Genomic DNA, 20,869 nt, shown 5'->3' on the forward strand with positions numbered 1-20,869 from the left:
CTGGGCGGCCCTGGTAACTTCCTTCGCTATGTCAAATCCCGAGTAAATCCCGCGTTGCAACTGGGGCCAACGGTGGGGATTTGACACGATAGGTTTGCCCTACTATGGGGCATTTGACATTCGGCTGTGTCAAATCCCCACTATATCCCCATATATGCCCGAGGGGGGGTAGTGGGGCAATACATTGATAGGTGCATAATACTCTAATAGAGCAGATTATTTAAAATTTTATGCTCCAAGATAATTGTAACAAATGCTTAAAAGCATAATGCAAGCATAATAGAGACACTGAAAGAGCATAATGGTGAAAATTTTGGGAAATTCCTGAAAGCATTTTGGGCAAAATTTTGAGCATATATATTTGACTTAGGCCTAACTGATTCAATTGGTTTGCCATAATCTTTCCTAAGATCTGAGCAATGACTGGACATCAATTTGAAGGATTATCTGGAGCTCCACTTTTATGTACAGCTGTGACATTACACTGCTTCCATTCCAGTGGAATTCATTTCCTGATATGGATAACATATCAAGAATGCTTTTTTTACAGAACTGTTAAAGAATGGAATGAGCTGCCACCATCTAGTTATGACAAACTCCTGGACCAACATTTTATATTATTGGATGTATATCAGCACATTGCTGTCTTTCCAATATAATATAATTATAATCATAATCTACATAGAGATTGATGTTAATGGTGTGGCCCACTTTACTATCTAACCTAGACTCACAAAAGACTATATACATGCCCAGATAGAATTCCAACAAGGATTCTTAAAACATTTACAATGGAAATAGCTCCTTGTCTCACATTACTGCCATGGTACCAAGCATCACTAAGTCAAGGCATAGTTCCTTATGATTGGAAGAAAGCTTTTGTGGTTCCTGTTTATAAGGAGGGAGATAGTTCCTTATCAGAAAATATTGTCCAATATCACTTAAATGTGTAGTATACAAGACACTATAGAGCACATCATCTCAACTCACACATTAATAGCTATAACATGCTTATTGACCAACAACACAGTTTTAGAAGTGGAAGATCATGTGAGACTCAGTTAGTTGGCACTATTAATGACTTTGCAGAAACATCAAATCATTTGGGACAAATTGATGTTATTTTTCTAGATATATCAAAATCTTTTGACATCATGCCATTAAAAGATTATACTGTAAACTCTCTTACTACAGTATTCATGGATGTACCCTTGAGTGGATAGAACATAATATTATGCTGACTGGTAGATCTCAACAAGTAGTTGTAACTGGCCTGGATACATGCAGTAATCAAACTACAGTGATATTTGGAGTTCCATACTTGGCCCGTAACTATTCCTTTGTGCTATTAAAGATATATTATACTCAAAACCTGATATCTAAAATTTAATTATATGCTGACATACCTTAATCTGTCACAATACTTTGAATGAACAGGATGTAAAACACAATCAGGGGCGTAGGGAGGGGGGTTCCGGGGGTTCAGGAACCCCCCCTGTAAAATTTAGACTTCTGCAAGCAGGATCCTAACACACCATTTAGTGTGGCAGGTCAAAATGAGTGAGTAATATAGTGTAATGGCACAGCACAGCAATTGATAAAACTTACATTCATCTCTCAGGGAAGGATTTACAGAGGTAACATGAGCCCTCTTCAAAACTTGTTAAAAAGATCGATATACTGTAATAGAGCAGTCAGGTATATACTCTAATAGAGCAGTCAGGTATACTTTATTAGAACATGTATGTAAATAATTATATCCATGTCCATATGAAGTTTTTCAGACATTCCAACATTAAATGCAAAACTTAGCATGACGTCGACCTTATACTGCTATAGCTTTGGTGTGCAGTGTTTAAAGATATAGAGCTCCAGTAACTTATCACTTGTGTTATGCAAAATGAATTCATGCTATACATATTTGTATAGCTATATTGTTTTAATTGTCATCCTATACCACAGTGAGATATAACCATCACTTACAGATTACTATTATGTGTCTCTATGTGTTATGCTGTCTGTTTCCACTAGGTGACTTTATCTAGTACTACCTTCATCCCAGGGGCACTTAATGCATCATAATTAATGTACTTTTGCATAAAATATAGTAATTTGCTGAGTTTTGATGTATTTAATATTGAAAATTTCTCAGCGGCTAGAGGCTGCGCCCCCAGACCCCTACTTCTAGTAAATAAATTCAATGCTGGTGCTGGAACCACCCTTCAAAAAATCCTGGCTACGCCCCTGACAATAATGAAGTGGTCTCTTGATTGGAAAATGTCATTTAACCCAAACAAATCTGAGTTTTTAAGGATTACAAACTAGGTCAGCTACATATCATCTGCTTACTACCTGAGAAATTCCCAAATACCCCTATAGTGATTCATGCAAAATATCTGGGTGTGATCTTTGACAAGCATCTACACTGGACTGATCATGTTAACATTACAGCTAAAGCAAATTCTGTAAGAGGGTTTCTACAATGTAACTTGTGTAAATGTCCTAGTCATGTCAAATGCTCTTCCTATACTACTTATTTTTGCCCCATACTGGACTACGCCTGCAGCGAGCCTGGCCTGCAGTGTATGGTCACCATTTCATCAACATAATATATCAAAAATCAAGATGATACAGAGATAGGCAGCACATTTGTGACTGGTAATTATGATAGGTCTGCTAGCATGACAGACACGCTACAACATCTGCAGTGGGAAACCTTACAAGGTGGGCGAAATGACTTCCATGCCATCACTATAAATATAAGATAGCTAAGAATTTGATTTGACATCAACCCACCTGAAGGATACTTACAGCTAGCTAACAGTATTACAAGGGGTCACCCATTATGATTTAGGTTCATTTTATTCAAGTCAGTGCCAATACACTTGGAACAGCTTGTCAACTAACACAGTGACATTTGATCCACCAGCCTTGAAACCGATAAAAGTAAATTGAACATTTACCTTTCTTATTTTGTACAGTATATATTCAATATTGAGTTTGTACAGTAATAAATACCACAAAGCCCTGAAAACTTTATGAAATTCTAGCTACTTGTGAAGCTAATGAAATGTTTATACTAATATCATGGCCTGTAATATTATGTGTTATGTCTCTGTAATACTGAACAGCCAACTGCTGGCCTGTTTAATCACAGTTAAATGAGACTGGGCCTGTGTAGGCTGTAGTTACTGTACACCTTCCAATTCAAATTGGAACCCCAATTTGAGTATTAAGTAGATCAATTGTGATATCCTATTCACATGTTACATTGAGATTCACACAGGCCAGTAGCTAGCTGGCTATAGCTGTAGTATTGCCAGCACGTACATTATGTAGTTTACTCTAACCTCAGAGGAGGTTGGTCACACGTCATCATTCATCTTGTGATTTCAAAGAAAGGGTTGAACTAATTCAACTTTCACACCTCTTAAAATTCTAAGACGGATTTTATATCCATACCAGAGTGTCCTAGAATCCTACAAACTTTCTCAGTACAATGCACTGCTTTCCTGGCTGCTAAACAAGTCTTAACACCTAGAACAATGTTTGGTTGCATAATTTTACACCATAGGCTTATGACGTGTGACCAACCTCCTCTGCTCTAACTTTATGCACACTGAGTGAAAAGGGAAATTCCCATAATGAGATCACAAATTCCATTAATGATGTATTCACAAAAGTAATGTACTGTTTATATATTGCGGTAGCAGTTTACATTGTGTGGTATGTGGGGCAGGATGTTGCATAATTCCATATAATAATACATTTTTTGTAAAGTTATGGTTTCTAGAATTAGTCAATCAAGGATAAGCAATAGTAAAGTTGATTTATAAACATTGTTAGAGTTCTTGGAATATTTATTAAATTTGTTCATTCGGTTAGAAACGTTATATAGAGTATGACACAATAATGCTGTTCTGAAATGCTGGGAGTGGTTCCTATAGTAGATAATGGCATTGGAGTTAATGATGATGATGGAACAACACTAAAAAAATAACTACCTTATAGAGTAGATGCGATGTAACTGACCCAAGAGAAGGCCAATTAAGTAAGTTAAGCATAATAGCGATGTAACACTGCTTCTCCAAGGGTAGTCATTTATTGCATATTATGCTGCAGTGCATTTTGTAGCTCGATTTTGTAGCTAGCTATCTTTTCAATAACAGAGATATCTACTTGTAAGTGAGGTTCTCATATTAAAGATGCATATAAATTCGAGGATAGGTCTTTTGTATAGCAGTTGAATTTGATACACTTGGGTAGAAGTTGACACATGGCCATTATAATTAGCTACATGAGTCAATAGCTACATGTTATGATGTACCTAGCTAAATCAAATCCATGAGTGTTTGTATTTGTATTTCTACGGATAAAGGTTTGCACCATAAACAGATTATGTAGTGTGTACTTAAATTACTATACAAAATCAAATAAATAATTCCTGTAATGTCTGTCTAGCAGTGTTTTAATATCATTAATAGAAGGAGAATCAACAATAGATTGGGGTAATGGATTCCACTCATTGATTGGCTCTGTTACTTTAAGCAACCTTGTAGATAAATATGATAAATACTAGTTATTTAAAGCTTATTGTAGCTAGTTACAATTATATCCATTGCGAGGTGTTCAAGGACTGACCCATAGGGGGTGGATGGGGTGGCTAGCCACCCACCATGCATGGCCTTGCAGCTACTCCGACATGCAATATATAATAATACTAATCATGACTACTCTTTTGTTATTTTACATATTATATCAATATGAATCAAATCCCTGAATTGCATGCCAATCGGATTCCAATGCTAGCTGGCTACTCAGTCTATCACTGTAGCAGTATACATGAATTATAATAGGCAGTATTGACTATCACCAGGCAGAGGAGTTCTTGAAGAAAAATATGGAGTCTGCTTTAGGGCTGAGTCAATTTTACTTTTATAATTGCCAGCAAGTCACCCTAGGGCTATGGCATAATGTGATTGCATCAAAATTAGTAAATTGTAAACATACAGGAAGTATTATAGCTATAACCTTTAAGGCAATGTTTCCTATGGGGCATGTGATTAGTGGGAGATGATAATTCACATTTGATAATTCACACACATTGACTTATCAATGGAGCATGCCTAAACTATATTATCCCATCACAATCAGAAATTTAATCATATACAATCTCAGTAAACACATATCTCTATTCATTCCTACCCAGACCAATCCCCATTGGAACAATCTACGTATCCCAAATCTATCTACCGTTGATCTAGAAATATTTAAACAATCAACTACTCCTACTTTATAATTGTAACTTAGCACTTATTGTATTTATTGTAACTTAGCACTCACTGAAATGTAGTACTCATTGTAATCTAGCATTTATTGTAACTTATCACTTACTGTTATTTAGCACTGATTGTAACCTAACACCTATTGTAACTTAGCACTTATTGTAACTTAGTTATTGTAACTTAAACTAGGCACTTAATATGTTATTGTAACTTAAACTAGGCACTTATGTGTACGTACCTTGTATGTTAGCGTAAAAACCCTGTTGGGTGTTTGCTAATAAATAAATAAATATATATTACATACAACAGAGAGGAATGTGCAGTATGTACACAGGTGTGCACATATCATGTATTTTGTAATCCCAGTACAGACTTAATACCAGTGGTTAAAACAAATGCATGTAAATCACATGTACACCTGAAGGGTATATGCTACTAGCTAGCTACATGTGCTTCACTGTACGAGCTATATGATAACATAGTCAGCTCTTTCCTCAATATAAATACTAAGACATTCAGGACTGTCGACTTAAAATCTGGGCCAGCCACCCACCTTGGTTTATTTCTGGATCAGTACCTGGTGTTTACAGTAGGTCAAAACGTAGCTATAATAAGCGGATATGACGCAACTAGGGGTGTGCATGCGTGCACGCACGCAAGCAAGCAAAAGCGAACTATAAATAAGCAGCTGTAATATTTTGGGGGGGTGGATATGAATGTTACAGTTTAATTGACATGTGACGGGATAGTTGAGAGCATAGCAATCATCGTTGGCATACAGCTAGCTGTCACGGTGGATCTACGTAGCCTTTTTTAGTCATGGAAGATATCTCACTGCAGGATTTCCACAAATTTAGCTGTGAAGATATATTTCAATGGTTAAAGGAGCGTGGATTCTCTTCCAACGTGTGTCATGTTTTTAAAGGTACTGTACTTTAAGTTTAACTGTATACACTATATAGTGGTAGTCTCGCTTGCATGGCCAGACCGCTCAGATTTTTTTCTTTGGTCGTCATTGGGTAGCTAGCTAGGGGCAAAGAGAAAAAAAAGCCGTTTGACCACGCGAGACTAGTATAATGCTATGTATAAGTAGCCGTCTCTATATAGCTAGCTGCATGCACCCAAAAAGACCGTTTTCTCACTCAGCGCGCTGCTCGGTTTCCCGTTAAATGGAATGCAATTAAATTCAAAACGCGCCCGCGTAAACACATCAATTTCTGCATGGTTACAGTACGCTTGAATGGCGACAAACTCCTACATTTTATACGCTGGATGTAAAGTTGAGATATAGCAAACTCACCAGAAAGGAAGCTGCTGTGTAGCTACTGTTTCCTGTCAATAGCTTTGTTTGGTGTGCGCAAATCAGGCTGGTTATTATTTATTTATTTATTTATCATACTATATTTGTTAATTGTAAACTCAAAATATGAGCAATATCTACATCATAATTAGAGGTCTGAAGGTAATAGTACTGTCAATTTGTAACTTGTTCCACAAGTGAATTGATTGGGGGAAGAAACTGAAGTTATACTGAAGCATCAACTTGAGCTGGTGGCTGGACAAATTTGATACTATTTCCACATGCAGTACTAATTGCAGCTATAGGTGTACTATAATTTGGCATTTCTGGTTCAGCAAGTCCATGTAAGATTTTTTTAAAAACATTTGTAGCTAATCGTAATTCTTCATTCTAGCATTGTACTGATTTCATATTTAAGGAATGTTTAATAGCTGATACACTACTTTTTCTTCTGTAATCTGAGACAATAAAGCATGCCGTTTGGTTTTGAATAGCTTCAAGTTTATTAATATGCAGTGTTGGGATAGTTACTTTTTAAATGTAACTTGTTACATATTACTTGCAACTGAACTATTTAGTTACAGTTACATATTATCCATAATTTATAATAAAGTAACTATACATATTATATTACTTTGTGTCCACAGCCTTAAGCTGTCACGTGTGAAACTCAATTTATCACGTGACATGATTGCGTTGTTGGACAATGTGCAAATTTTGGCTATAAACAAGAAGCTGGTGAATAAGCTTCATTCAGTAGGCTTCGTTACTTTGTAGAGGCTAGGCGTTACTCAGTGGATTACTAACGAGATTAGTAACTTTGTTACTTAAAGTAATAATATTACATAATATTACATTCATTACAGTAACTTCATTACTTAGGTAACGCATTACATTTGTAAGTAAAGTAACTTAAGTTATATTACCTATTTTTACAGCATATTTCGTTATATTACTTAGTTACCAAAAAGGGTAATAATATTATGTAATGCGTTACTTATGTAATGCGTTACTTATGTAACGCGTTACCCCCAACACTGTTAATATGACACTGTGAGTGTGGTGTCCAAACTGTGGCAGCATAATTAAAGATTGGTTTGATAAATATGTTGTAAGCATCCACTTTCACTTGTTTATGGCAGGATTTCAGATTCCAATGAATAAAGGCGAGGGTGTGGTTTACATTTTGACAAGTGACATCAATATTATGGTGTTTAAAAGAAAGCTTAGAATCAAGCACAACTCTCAAATATTTAGCTTCAGTGACTGCAGCAAATTTGTATCTGTGCAAAAGTACTCAGATATCAATGGGTGTTGTTTTAGAGTAATGGTTAATGCTGTACATTTACAGTACTAATGTTAATTTCATTTGCCATTTATCTTACCACATTTCAAGTTGTATTAAGTCTTGCTGTAGCAAATTAATGTCATCGGGTGAATCTATCTGTCTGTAAAGGCACAATCATCTGCAAAGAGGCGACATGAAGATGACAAGTGTTGTGTTATATCATTAACATATATTAAAAAGAGTAAGGGCCCTATCACACTACCTTGTGGAACACCACTAACAATACATACAGGCTCAGAGGAGTAACCTCCACAAGCAACACTTTAAAAGTGGTCAGACAGGAAATCAGTGATCCAACTTAGTACTCTTCCTCATATTCTATAATGTTCTAGTTTCAATAGAAGGAGATGATCACCTTGTCAAAACTTTTGCTAAAGTCTAGCAAAATAACAATAGTTTGGCTTTTGTTGTCCAAGTCAGTGCAAAATCATGAGTAGCATTGCTCAATTGCAGTTCTGCTGAGCAATTCTCATGAAACCCAAATTGAACATCTGATCATGACAGCATAATATGATGGTTTAATAGGCGTTTCATAATATTTGTATGAATGATATGTTCTAGTATCTTGCTACAAACACAAGTAAGGGATATTAGGATGATAATTTGCTGGGTTTGATCTTTCATTCTCCCAGTCTTGTGGCACAGTTCTTTGGTGCAAGGAGGTAGTAAAAAGCTAAGAGAGATTTTGTTTGATGGTAATTTTAATAGTCTTGTAGGAAGCTTATCTGGACCATGGGACTTCCAATTCACTGAGTAAATGGGAAACTTCAGCTTGGATGATTTCAAGATCAGGCATGGTTGAATAAAGGCTGTGTCTTAAACTGGGTGCGGATGTTCACTGCTAGTAAAAACGGTGGAAATATATTCATTTAATATAATCTTTATCCTAGTTCTTGTTGTATTGTACCCATCCTTCTGTAATGTTGAGACTCCACAGTAATCAGTTCTAAGCAACTTTATGTAGCTAAACAATTTATTCTTTTTCCCTCTTTCGTGGGATTGATTAATGATAGTTGACATGTACTTATTGTAGGAATTGCAACATTCTCTTTGCATTCTTCTCTTCAATTCCTTAAAATGGGCCCAGTCAGAGTGTTGGTTTGTTGATCTAGCTCTATTGTAGCTCCTTTGTTTCTGCCTCCTTAGTTGCGTCAACTTTCTGTTAATCCATGGTTTGCGATAGTTAAGACACTTAGGTTAGTTGTAGCCATTTCCATTAAGTCCAGTAATTGGTTGCAAAAGCTACACCACATCTGTTCAATGGTTGAATCAATACTGTAGTCCTGCTGGAAGTTATATGTAAAATCAATCATTTTAATGCTCATTTCTTGCAAATTTGCTCGATAACACAAATAGATGTTAGGAATTGGTTGTTCTTGGTATGTTACTTCTAAATTCATATTGACTAAGATTATATCATGGTCAGATAAGGGTTTGCAAGTTTGAACTAATGATGGTCGGTTGGTGAAAAAATGGTGAAGTATATTGGTTTGTCTTGTTGGAAAATCTAGTGGAAATCACATCATAGAATGTTGTTAATTGATCTTCGAGTGATTTTATTGGACACACCAGTTTTCTGTAAACTTGGCACAGGTGCGTAATGCATCTGTCACCAGTGCAGTGCTCTGCACGTGGGTTGTGTATGCCAAACTTGAGTATGCTATCTATTCTCGGACACCATGTATATTCTGACACTCACTCTCACAAACTGATGGATGATATCATACAGAAACTGGTGTGGAAATACCTTGCATATAGCCTAACTAGACCTCTAAGTTTGAACCAAAATTCTTGTTTGATTGTTGTGCTAGACCAGATTAAAGTTGTTGTTAGAAATCCTGCATTCTCGGACAAAATTCATGTATTGTTGGACACTGGCCAGTAATCCTACATCAAATACTTTAAAGGTTTTCCACCAACACCATCTGTTAGGGCTATTCATTACCTATCACCTGAGCCATAGTTTATTTCTTTTCATCTCATCTGTAGAAAGCTGTGATCAAAAATATGAGGGCATGTCACCACCTGTATTCTTGGACACGAATTATCAGCTGGTTCTCGTAAACCATTGAACCAAATTGTAATGTGGACATACTTTACACATAGCCTATCTAAAGCTCCAAGTTTGAGCCAAAAACCTTTAATGGTTAGCAAATTAGAGTGAATTAAAGTTTCGCAAGAAAATCTGCATTCTCTTTTTTCTCAGATAATGTTATGGATAGTTATGATCAAAAATAGGTGAGTATGCATATATTATGTAATGACCTCTATCCTCGGTACAGTTCTTGGAAGGAAGGAGTACTTATATAAGTCGATTCTGGTACAAGTTTTAAATTGCGCGAAAAGCAGGTCCTCGATACAGATGATCATATTAGAAGATAACAGCTAGGTATATTTAGTAAATTGTGTAGTATTTTATGCAGTAAAACTAACCTTGTGACCTTCTTGAAGTGTTGGCCAATTTAATGTTGCTAAGATGATAGTAATGCTACTGTTACTGTATCTCTTTGATCTCTTTTCAACGGTTTTTCCTGTCACAAAACGAGCAGTCTATATTGGACCATCTCGTTGCAGGTTGATTTATATAAGATTGGTGATATGGATATGTATAATGCTCTCACCTCGGCGCTCTCACTGATGAAAGGGTTTCTCTGCTACAACTAGCCTAACACCAATCAAAAGCCTCGCAAAATAGTTGCATGAGATAAGGCCATACTGTTAAAACGAGGTGTTACAGGTACACCCATCATAAAGGTGTTTGTATACCCATGCAACACCCAAGGAAGTGTTGTAGTGCTCAGAGTGTCATTGATGAACACCAGAAATGTTATTAAACTCCCCATTAATAGCTGAGCCACTGTAAGGGTGCTTGTCTACACCTATAGAAACCCACAATTGGATACTTCTATTGAAAATTAGGTTATAAGTACATTTTTGTTAGCTTCTATAAAAGTGACCCATGTGGTAAATATAAATTGTTGCAAAAATTATTGTATACTGCTAATGTGCTTTGCTGTTGGTAAGGCCATACCTATTTGAAAAGTTGTTGCTCGGGCCCGACTGACCCTCTTTTTATAAAAGACCAAAAATAACTCACGTGATTGTTATGTTGGCGTACTTGTAGCTGAAATGGCGGCTGATGTGTAGTTATCTGTTATAGCGAAGAAAGGAGCTGTTGTTGTGTACCCTCGTACAATTCGTTGTCAACAATGGAATGACATGTTTGGAATGGTTTTTAAAAAAAATATGATTGTTTTTTTTTTTGTTTTTTTTTCCGACCTACCGACCCTAACTTTTCCTTTAAAAATCCGAGCAACAATTTTTCAAATAGGTATGGCCTAATCACTGAGTGTAAATTGAAATCAACATGAAGGTTACTGGAATATTACAGCAAACCTACATTTCTTTTCAATAAATTGCCACCATGTAGTACACCACAACAAATTTACAGTGTACTATGACACCTTTTAGGTAGTCCTAGAACACCCTTAGGGAGTGTTATAACACTACCTTTTAGTTGTACCTAGAGCACTCCTGGGAAGTACTACAACTCCTGTCAAAGGAGTTTAATTTAAACAACAGCTAGAACATCCCTAAGGGTGTTTGGAATACTCCCTATTTTTAACAGTGCACTCCAAATAAATTCTGCTGTAATCAACACCCTACTTCTCAGCCAACATGGAGGTCCCATGCCACTAGGATATGTAGCCCCAAAGATCAATGGTCGAAAGCACACTGTTTTCACTTTCCGAATATGTTCATCGTAAGCCTGATGTTTCTCTTGCTCATGCATGAACTGAATAGCACCTGGGAGTGAATTGTGCACACTGAAGAGCCAAAGGATTAAGTATAAATAATATACCAAAGGGTTAAAAGTGCACAAAAGGGGTTTAAACCTACCAAATTGTCCCTAGTAATAACATCAAGACGAGCACCATCTTATCTACTGCATGGCAGTAGCATATTGTAGAGGTTAACAATCTAGCGGCTGGAGAGCATGCAGGCTCAACACCAACATCATTACTTAACTTGCTCAGTGTAGACTTGCAGTTAAAATCTCAAACTTCTTTCAATAGTGTGGGAAAGCCACCACATGGACAACTAAAGGCATACTCCACACCCACATACACTGTTTAGTGACAGGCTGCCATCTGAATCTTAAGCACAGAACATCACAAAATACCCTTTTCCTTATGCATTCGTGCTCTGCAATGGGGAATGTACATGACACACCCTCTAAGAGAGCTTCAAAGGCACATCGCAGTGTGGATACACATGATCAAATACAATTTACCTGAGCAGATATAATTCACTGCGGTGAGAGGCCCTCATCAGCTCATGCTTGCATCTGTTAATTGACATCAAGACTGCAAGAAGATTTATTAGAGGTAGAGAGGTTTAAATATGACAACAAGTTGAAAAGTGTGCATGAGAAAAATGAACAGTAGGAATGATGATGCTAGCTAAGCCCACTATAGCAAGCTGGCAATGAAAGTAGTTCTCATTCAGTTGTGACTGGATTTGCAAAGGGATCTTTCACACATATCCAATTACCATTGTTACAACTTTCAGAATTTATCACTTCAGCTGGGAAAAGGCAATTGACTTGAAGTTTAATTGCTTATTTGCTGATTTAATTTTGTTCACTGTATCAACCCACAATCAAGCTTTGTGTGTATATATATATCTAATCCAAAACAGCCAGCTGTAAAAAAAGTGTGCGGCCCTCAAAAAGGCTATGGTGAAAAAAGATGTGAAATCCAAGGTGGCGGCCAAGAAATGGCTGTGATGGTAGGTTAATGGTAAAAATTTTAATAACAACAATTCAGGTGAATTTTTGTGCCGCTTGGTCTTAGCAAAAAAATTCATCTAAATTGCCGTTATTAAAATTTTTACCATTAACCTACCATCACAGCCATTTCTTGGCCGCCACCTTGGATTTCACATCTTTTTTCACCATAGCCTTTTTGAGGGCCGCACACTTTTTTTACAGCTGGCTGTTTTGGATTAGATTTCACTTCTTTTTGTATTTGTATACCCCAAAGCCGGCCTATCCGGCCATAGGCCGGCTTTGGGACTTTTTTAACCTGTCTTTTTTTCTTTTCCACAGGAAGAAGAAAAGATGAAGCAGATGTACTTTAAATATTTCTGATTTTATCAGTAAATGTACAAATTATAGATATATTTATTACAGAACTCTCCATGGTGGTTTCTTTGTAACTGAACACTCTACAAAGTGACTTCTTCTTGCTGCTCTCTCTATAGGGTGAATTGTTTGTAGCTGAACAATATACAAGTAACTTCTTCTAGCTGATCTCTCTACAGGGTGATTTGTTTGTAGCTGAATTCTGTGCAAGTGATTTGTTTGCAGCTGAGCTCTTTACAGAATGGTTTCTTTGTAGCTGAACTCTCTACAAGGTAACTTCTTCTAACTGATCTTTCTACAGGGCAATTTGTTTGTGGCTGAATTTTCTACAGGGTGATTTCTTTGCAGCTGAACTCTCTACATGGTGGTTTCTTTGTAACTGAACTCTCTACAAGGTAATTTCTTCTAGCTGATCTCTCTACAGGGAGATTTGTTTGTAGCTGAACTCTCTATAGGTGATTTGTTTGCAGCTGAACTCTCTACATGATGGTTTCTTTGTAGCTGAACTCTCCACAAAGTAACTTCTTCTAGCTGATCTTTCTACAGGGTGATTTGTTGTAGCTGAACTCTCTACAAGGAAACTTCTTCTAGCTGATCTCTCTACAGGGAGATTTGTTTGTAGCTGAACTCTATACAGGTGATTTGTTTGCAGCTGAACTCTCTACATGATGGTTCTTTGTAGCTGAACTCTCTACAAGGTGTGACTTCTTACAGCTGACCTTTCTACAGGGAGATTTGTTTGTAGCTGAACTCTCTACAGGTGATTTGTTTGCAGCTGAACTCTTTACATGATGGTTTCTTTGTAGCTGAACTCTCTACAAGGTAACTTCTTCTAGCTGATCTCTCTACAGAGAGATTTGTTTGTAGCTGAACTCTCTACAGGGAATTTGTTTGCACCTTAACTCTCTACATGATGGTTTCTTTGTAGCAGATCTCTCCACAAGGTAACTTCTTTTAGCTGATCTCTCTACTGGGAGATTTGTTTGTAGCTGAACTCTCTACAGGTGATTTGTTTGCAGCTGAACTCTCTACATGATGGTTTCTTTGTAGCTGAACTCTCCACAAGGTAACTTCTTCTAGCTGATCTTTCTACAGGGCAATTTGTTTGTGGCTGAATTTTCTACAGGGTGATTTCTTTGCAGCTGAACTCTCTACATGGTGGTTTCTTTGTAACTGAACTCTCTACAAGGTAATTTCTTCTAGCTGATCTCTCTACAGGGAGATTTGTTTGTAGCTGAACTCTCTATAGGTGATTTGTTTGCAGCTGAACTCTCTACATGATGGTTTCTTTGTAGCTGAACTCTCCACAAGGTAACTTCTTCTAGCTGATCTTTCTACAGGGTGATTTGTTTGTAGCTGAATTCTCTACAAGGAAACTTCTTCTAGCTGATCTCTCTACAGGGTGATTTGTTTGTAGCTGAACTCTATACAGGTGATTTGTTTGCAGCTGAACTCTCTACATGATGGTTCTTTGTAGCTGAACTCTCTACAAGGTGACTTCTTCTAACTGACCTTTCTACAGGGAGATTTGTTTGTAGCTGAACTCTCTACAGGTGATTTGTTTGCAGCTGAACTCTCTACATGATTGTTTCTTTGCAGCTGAACTCTCTACAAGGTAACTTCTTCTATCTGATCTCTCTACAGAGAGATTTGTTTGTAGCTGAACACTCCACAAGGTAACTTCTTCTAGCTGATCTCTCTACAGGGAGATTTGTTTGTAGCTGAACTCTATACAGGTGATTTGTTTGCAGCTGAACTCTTTACATGATGGTTTCTTTGTAGCTGAACTCTCTACAAGGTAACTTCTTCTAGCTGATCTCTCTACAGAGAGATTTGTTTGTAGCTGAACTCTCTACAGGTGATTTGTTTGCACCTTAACTCTCTACATGATGGTTTCTTTGTAGCTGAACTCTCTACAAGGTAACTTCTTCTAACTGATCTTTCTACAGGGCAATTTGTTTGTGGCTGAATTTTCTACAGGGTGATTTCTTTGCAGCTGAACTCTCTACATGGTGGTTTCTTTGTAACTGAACTCTCTACAAGGTAATTTCTTCTTGCTGATCTCTCTACAGGGAGATTTGTTTGTAGCTGAACTCTCTACAGGTGATTTGTTTGCAGCTGAACTCTCTACATGATGGTTTCTTTGTAGCTGAACTCTCCACAAGGTAAGTTCGTCTAGCTGATCTTTCTACAGGGTGATTTGTTGTAGCTGAACTCTCTACAAGGAAACTTCTTCTAGCTGATCTCTCTACAGGGAGATTTGTTTGTAGCTGAACTCTCTACAAGGAAACTTCTTCTAGCTGATCTCTCTACAGGGAGATTTGTTTGTAGTTGAATTCTCTACAGAGTGACTTGTTGTAGCTGAATTCTCTACAAGGTGACTTGTTTATAGTTGAATTCTCTTCAGTGTGACTTATAATGTTCTGAATCTCTACAGCAACATATTTGTAGCTGAACTCTCTACAGGATGACTTGCTTGTGGCTGAATTGTCTATAAGATTAACTGTTTGTAGCTGAACTCCCTACAGAATAACTTGCAATGCCAAAGAAATTCTATAATGGAGTAAGTTATAAACGTAGCTGAATGCTTTATTAGGGTGACTGTTCTATTAGAGTATCTCGATCTCGCATATGCTACACGTAGTTGGCTTTGGAATCATAACTCAGTGGTTTGTAATCCGATTCTTCTGTACTACTGCAAGGACTTTCTATGATAATTATTCCAGCTACACTCCGATTTTCAGCTCACTGTTCTAAGCGGTTTGGCTGGTAGGCGTGAAAACTAATAGTTTTTTTATTCATAAAAGTCGATCGAGTAATTGTGACATAGGTTGGGGTTTGTGTCATATCTCGATGGCCTTTAACTGGATTCATTTCAAACCACAAAAAGGCACTCCTACGATAGTTACTCCATCTACATAGCAATTTTCAGCTCATTCCTTCAAGCGGTTTACCCTGTGGGCGTGACAGACCTTCGACCTTATTTTACGCAGATAATCGGTCATAACTCCGTGAATGTTCATCGGATTCCTACCAAACTTGGTACTGAGATTCGCCTTAATGAGCCCTTTAAGTGTGCCAGATTTCAGCCCGATCCAAGCACGCATTCGTGTTTTATTGCGGATTTTGCAAAGTGTGCAAAAAGAAGAAGTAGAAGAAGAAAAAAACGAAGAAAAAAAACCCAAACTTTAGCCGCTCGTATCTTGGAAATGGCTGAAGCGATTTTCTTCAAATTTGGTATGTAGACTTCCCTACCTCGCCGGCATTTCTGTAGCAACTTTGGTCGTAATAGGATAAGGAATCACGGAGCTACAAAGGTGTGAAAATCGCGTTTACTTTCTTCCTGTAAATATACTCACGGTGTGGCGCGCCGGCTACTTGGGCCGCACGACACACTACCGTGTGTCTTGATATGCATATATACATACATTCAAGCTGCCCTAAACAGAGTAATGCCTTGTCACTATTCTTACAGTATATACTGACTGTTGTTTCCTATTGAGATTAACATGGCCCAATACACTCATCAAACATGCCAGCAGTTTCTCACACATGTATAGGTGATTCACCCACGTTATAAGTTATGCTACAGGCACTCATGCTTTAGCCTATATACCCACTAACCCTCAGCCTGTACCCTTTGAGCTTGTGCGTATATATCAGAAGTGCTTGTGGTATAACTATTACATATGTACAGTCATATTGATAGTAGACACTAGCAGCTATAGACAATTACAATCAATTATTAAACCATAATCATCCCATGACAAACATATTGTTAACTGTACTTTTTAAAGTACATGTATAACATATGTGACCGGATTTGCAAAAGGTACCTTTTTCACACAAAAAATTTTGACCCATTTTTTGCACTTTGAAGCTTCATAACGTTTTAATCATTTCATATAATTGAATTTTCCATGAGTGTAGCCACAGTATTTGTCTGCATTTTGGTACTAAGAGCAAGATAATCAGTGTAAGGAGTCAAGTGTTACATCATTTTGTTTGCTGGTATGTAAAATGTGTGAAAAAGGTACCTTTTCGCAAATCCGGTCACATATACATATGTATATATACATGCAGATGAAGAAGTTGATGGATTTGCGTTTATGAGGCTAACTGAAGGTGACATTAAAGAGATGATACCAAAGAAAATTGGAATTGTCAAGAGACTATCTGCTCTTCAAGAAGAGGTTAGTCTCTTTTTTAGTAACGTAGTCTGTATTTCCTGTAGCTTGGCTTGAGGTAATTATAAGTAGGTATATTGGTAATTTGGATAAGAAAAATCTCCTCAAAGACAAGTCTTCACAAATCTGTCCATTGCCGCAGCCATTGTCAATTATGTTAGTGTACCATAATCATCATTATAAGCAAGTCTAATAAAAACTACAGTAATATAGGTTTGTGATCTATGTATCATACAATGTAGTAAACGTTTACTCCAAGTTATGTATCTGTAAAATAATTACTATATCAATCACAATTTATGTCAATGTCGTAGATATTATGTATGTTCCATTATGCAACTTTGCTACTGAATAAATAGCAATCCTTGAAAACAATCCCCTTTGACATATTTGAAGGGTTTAGTCAAGAGGCAATAATATCTAGTGCACTACACCTAATATGGGTGCCACACATATGGCTTTTAAACTAAGGGACTTATATGTGGTTAACCATCAATTGAAATCAGAGCTGGTACTTTGTAAAGAAATGGTTCCCCACTAGACCATTAACACAATTAAAGGGAGAACACCATTATAATACACAGTAGGTTACTTGATCTGGTGAGAAAAGAAAATGAGTGCACAATTTGTTTGCACTACAATTGTAGTGTACTATTAATGTATAAACATTGAGTCAGCTAGTATGTTATAGAATTTGTTGACTCACATGTAACCAATGAGCTACAGTGTACCTTTACAATATTATTACACAATCCTTTTTATATTTTAAAAGGTGTCTATGGCAACAACACAGAGCAATACTCCATCTCTACATGGAACAGTGAATGTTGTACCTATTCAAATAACAGCTGCTAAGAATCTATCAGGACTTACAACTGCAAGTGTCCATAACAATGAAGATACTATGATCACTGGAGATGCTGCTAAAGTCACCACTTCTGGGGATGTTCTTCAATCTGTCACTACACCTAAGCCTGTGACTACTATGACTATTAGTGATGTCTTTGAACCTCCAACTGTAGATTACATTACAAAACCTATACTCACAGATGATTCTAATCCTCTTTGTACTGGAGATATGCCACCATCAGATAGTAATAATGTTTTATCAGCACCTGGTACTGCTGTTTCCAAGGTGAGCATTTTAGGTGTCTATACAGGTGTATTTTTCATTCTGATTAATTCTTTATGCAGGTATACTTTTAAAATTAGAAATTGTAACTGGCCCTTGAACTTCTTAATCATCCTTACTTCAATAAAGCACATGCATATTGCATGTTATCTTTGTTGTTATTGATTAATGCTTTGTCACCTCTGACACATCTGATTGCCAATCATTTTCACCTTTCCTAGAATGTTATGATGTCTCTGAATAATGTTCATTGCCAACTTTCAGTGGTCATCAGGCTGTTATTTAAGCCACAAAAAAATGTATTGAAGACATATGGGAATGAAATATAAGGCAACATAGTGCAGCAGTGAATAGAGTGCTACTGCTGAATAGCATCAAAAGTTGTCAGCTACCTAATAATGTCTCATTTAGCAATAGAAAACTAGAAAAATTCTGCTGTTTAAGCCTGGCAATTTAATTTATAAATAATATTATTATTTCCAATACAATTTGTATGGGCTGAAGTAATACTACTGTATTGCATACAGGTAAAAACATTTCAAGCTACGAATAGCATCTAATCTGAACTGTGGTCACCTAAACATCAAACTTATACCTGACTTTAGCTGATTTGATATTGACATAGGTTGGCAAATTTTAGTTACCTGAATTTTGAAAGCCACAATTTTCAGTTGACAACATAATAAAGCCTACCACTGACAGGAGTTTCCCATCAAGAACAAAGTCATAATCTGTTGATACACCACATAATCAGGGGAATTCTCTGCATTTAACCACTCATAACCAGGGGAATTCCCTCCATATGACCAAACACTCACACACAGTACTTAGCTTTCTTACTCTCTATGTCAATCTTTCTCTTTCTCTCTCTCTCTCTTTCTCTCTCTCACTCACTCACTCACTCACTCACTCACTCACTCACTCACCCACCCACCCACACACTCACCCACCCACCCACACACACACACACACACACACACACACACACACACACACACACACACACACACACACACACACACACACACACACACACACTGTTTAAGTATTCAACTTACCACCACTGGTAATACACAGAATCTAGTTCATTGTAATCTTTTTCTCCCTTTTACTGACACTTGTACAGTTTCTCGGCATGGTGAATGGCTTCCTTACCTTGTAACACAACCCATAGATTACGGAGATCTACACAGAATCGGTTTCCGTGATTGTTACAAAGGATTAAAGTGGGAAATAATCAGATAACCTTCCAGAGCTCAATCCAACTAAGTACAGTTATTCAGCACTCTTTGGGTATAAAAGATTTGTTAAGGTAGTTAGCTGAAACCTGCACCTTTTCTGATTAAAAAAGAAGAAAGATTTTATTGTTATTATTGTTATTAATGCTTTACAGTGACCAGCACTGAAGGTCTGACAGCAACATGTGCTGCAGCCTTAGGATTACCTACCTAACTTCAAGGACTTAGACTTAGTAACTTATAGCTGAAAAGGTGTAATAGAAAAGGGGCCAAAGTAAGGAAAAAATCCCTACAACCATAACAGCTAATGCCCTATTACACATAGAGAGGATATAGCTACACCATCAGCTGGCTGGATAGCAGTACCAGACAATGTGCCACCCATCAGACATTGTGCCACTCACCCTACATCGGCTCTTCCCTCAAGCCACAAGTGTGATTTCATACAGATCACGTGACTATGTGATAATTTTTTTTTAAATTACACATTGTATTAATAGTTCAGTCATCAGTAGTATTCTTCAATATCTTTCCCTATTAAAAAGTCTAAATATGTTACTTTAAAACATTATTACACTAATACATGAATGCGGGCACATGAACACACACACACACATGCATACAGTGCATAACATCACAGTACAGCACAGCACGTATGGAAAAAACGACACAGTTGTCAGTATACAAGGAAATAAATAGATTAAGTAATTAATTAATTTAATTCATGGCAAATTGTATATGCCATCACTACTGAAGGCACCAGACATGACAGTAATACCAGCTAAAATTAGAAAGAGACACACAGATAATGATTATGCAAAGCTGTGCACTATATTAGAGTGTTTTGTAAGCCTTTAACCATGTCCCGTGCTGTACACCCAAAGTTGGTAATGTGATCTCATTACTCAGTACACCAGCTAAAAAGAAAATATCAGCAGCCCTCAGCTCCATTTACTTCCCAAAAGATGAGTATTGGTCACAGCATAACATTACTGTAAGCTAAAGGAAGCGGTTGTAATTTATGAGTGGAATTAGTAACAGACAAAGCAAACCAGAATTCTTTAGAGAATAAAGCAAACTGCACTTTGTCAATGAGTGGTTTCAGGTTGACTTGCCAAAATAGAATTCCTGCTTGTGAGTGTGAACTGTGGTACTGTACATTCTGGCTTGCCTGGAAAAGGTAACCATCCTCCTAAAAGTATCGTCACATAATAGCCCTCCTTGATTGGTCTT

General features: G+C 37.1%; 1 protein-coding gene across 1 annotated transcript in view; it reads left to right on the forward strand.

The window, feature by feature from the left end:
* The first annotated feature begins 6,005 nt into the window (after nucleotides 1-6,005).
* Nucleotides 6,006-20,869, forward strand: part of LOC136256380 (interferon-induced very large GTPase 1-like) — a 24,738-nt gene continuing 9,874 nt past the window's right edge. Inside the window, exons 1-3 of the mRNA XM_066049322.1 lie at nucleotides 6,006-6,210; nucleotides 17,163-17,272; nucleotides 18,039-18,401. Of these exons, the coding sequence (XP_065905394.1) occupies nucleotides 6,105-6,210; nucleotides 17,163-17,272; nucleotides 18,039-18,401 (579 nt within the window). The 5' untranslated portion in view covers nucleotides 6,006-6,104. The remainder of the gene's footprint in view (nucleotides 6,211-17,162; nucleotides 17,273-18,038; nucleotides 18,402-20,869) is intronic.

This window comes from Dysidea avara, chromosome 5, assembly GCF_963678975.1.
Source record: "Dysidea avara chromosome 5, odDysAvar1.4, whole genome shotgun sequence".
NCBI classification, from domain to species: Eukaryota; Metazoa; Porifera; class Demospongiae; order Dictyoceratida; family Dysideidae; genus Dysidea; species Dysidea avara.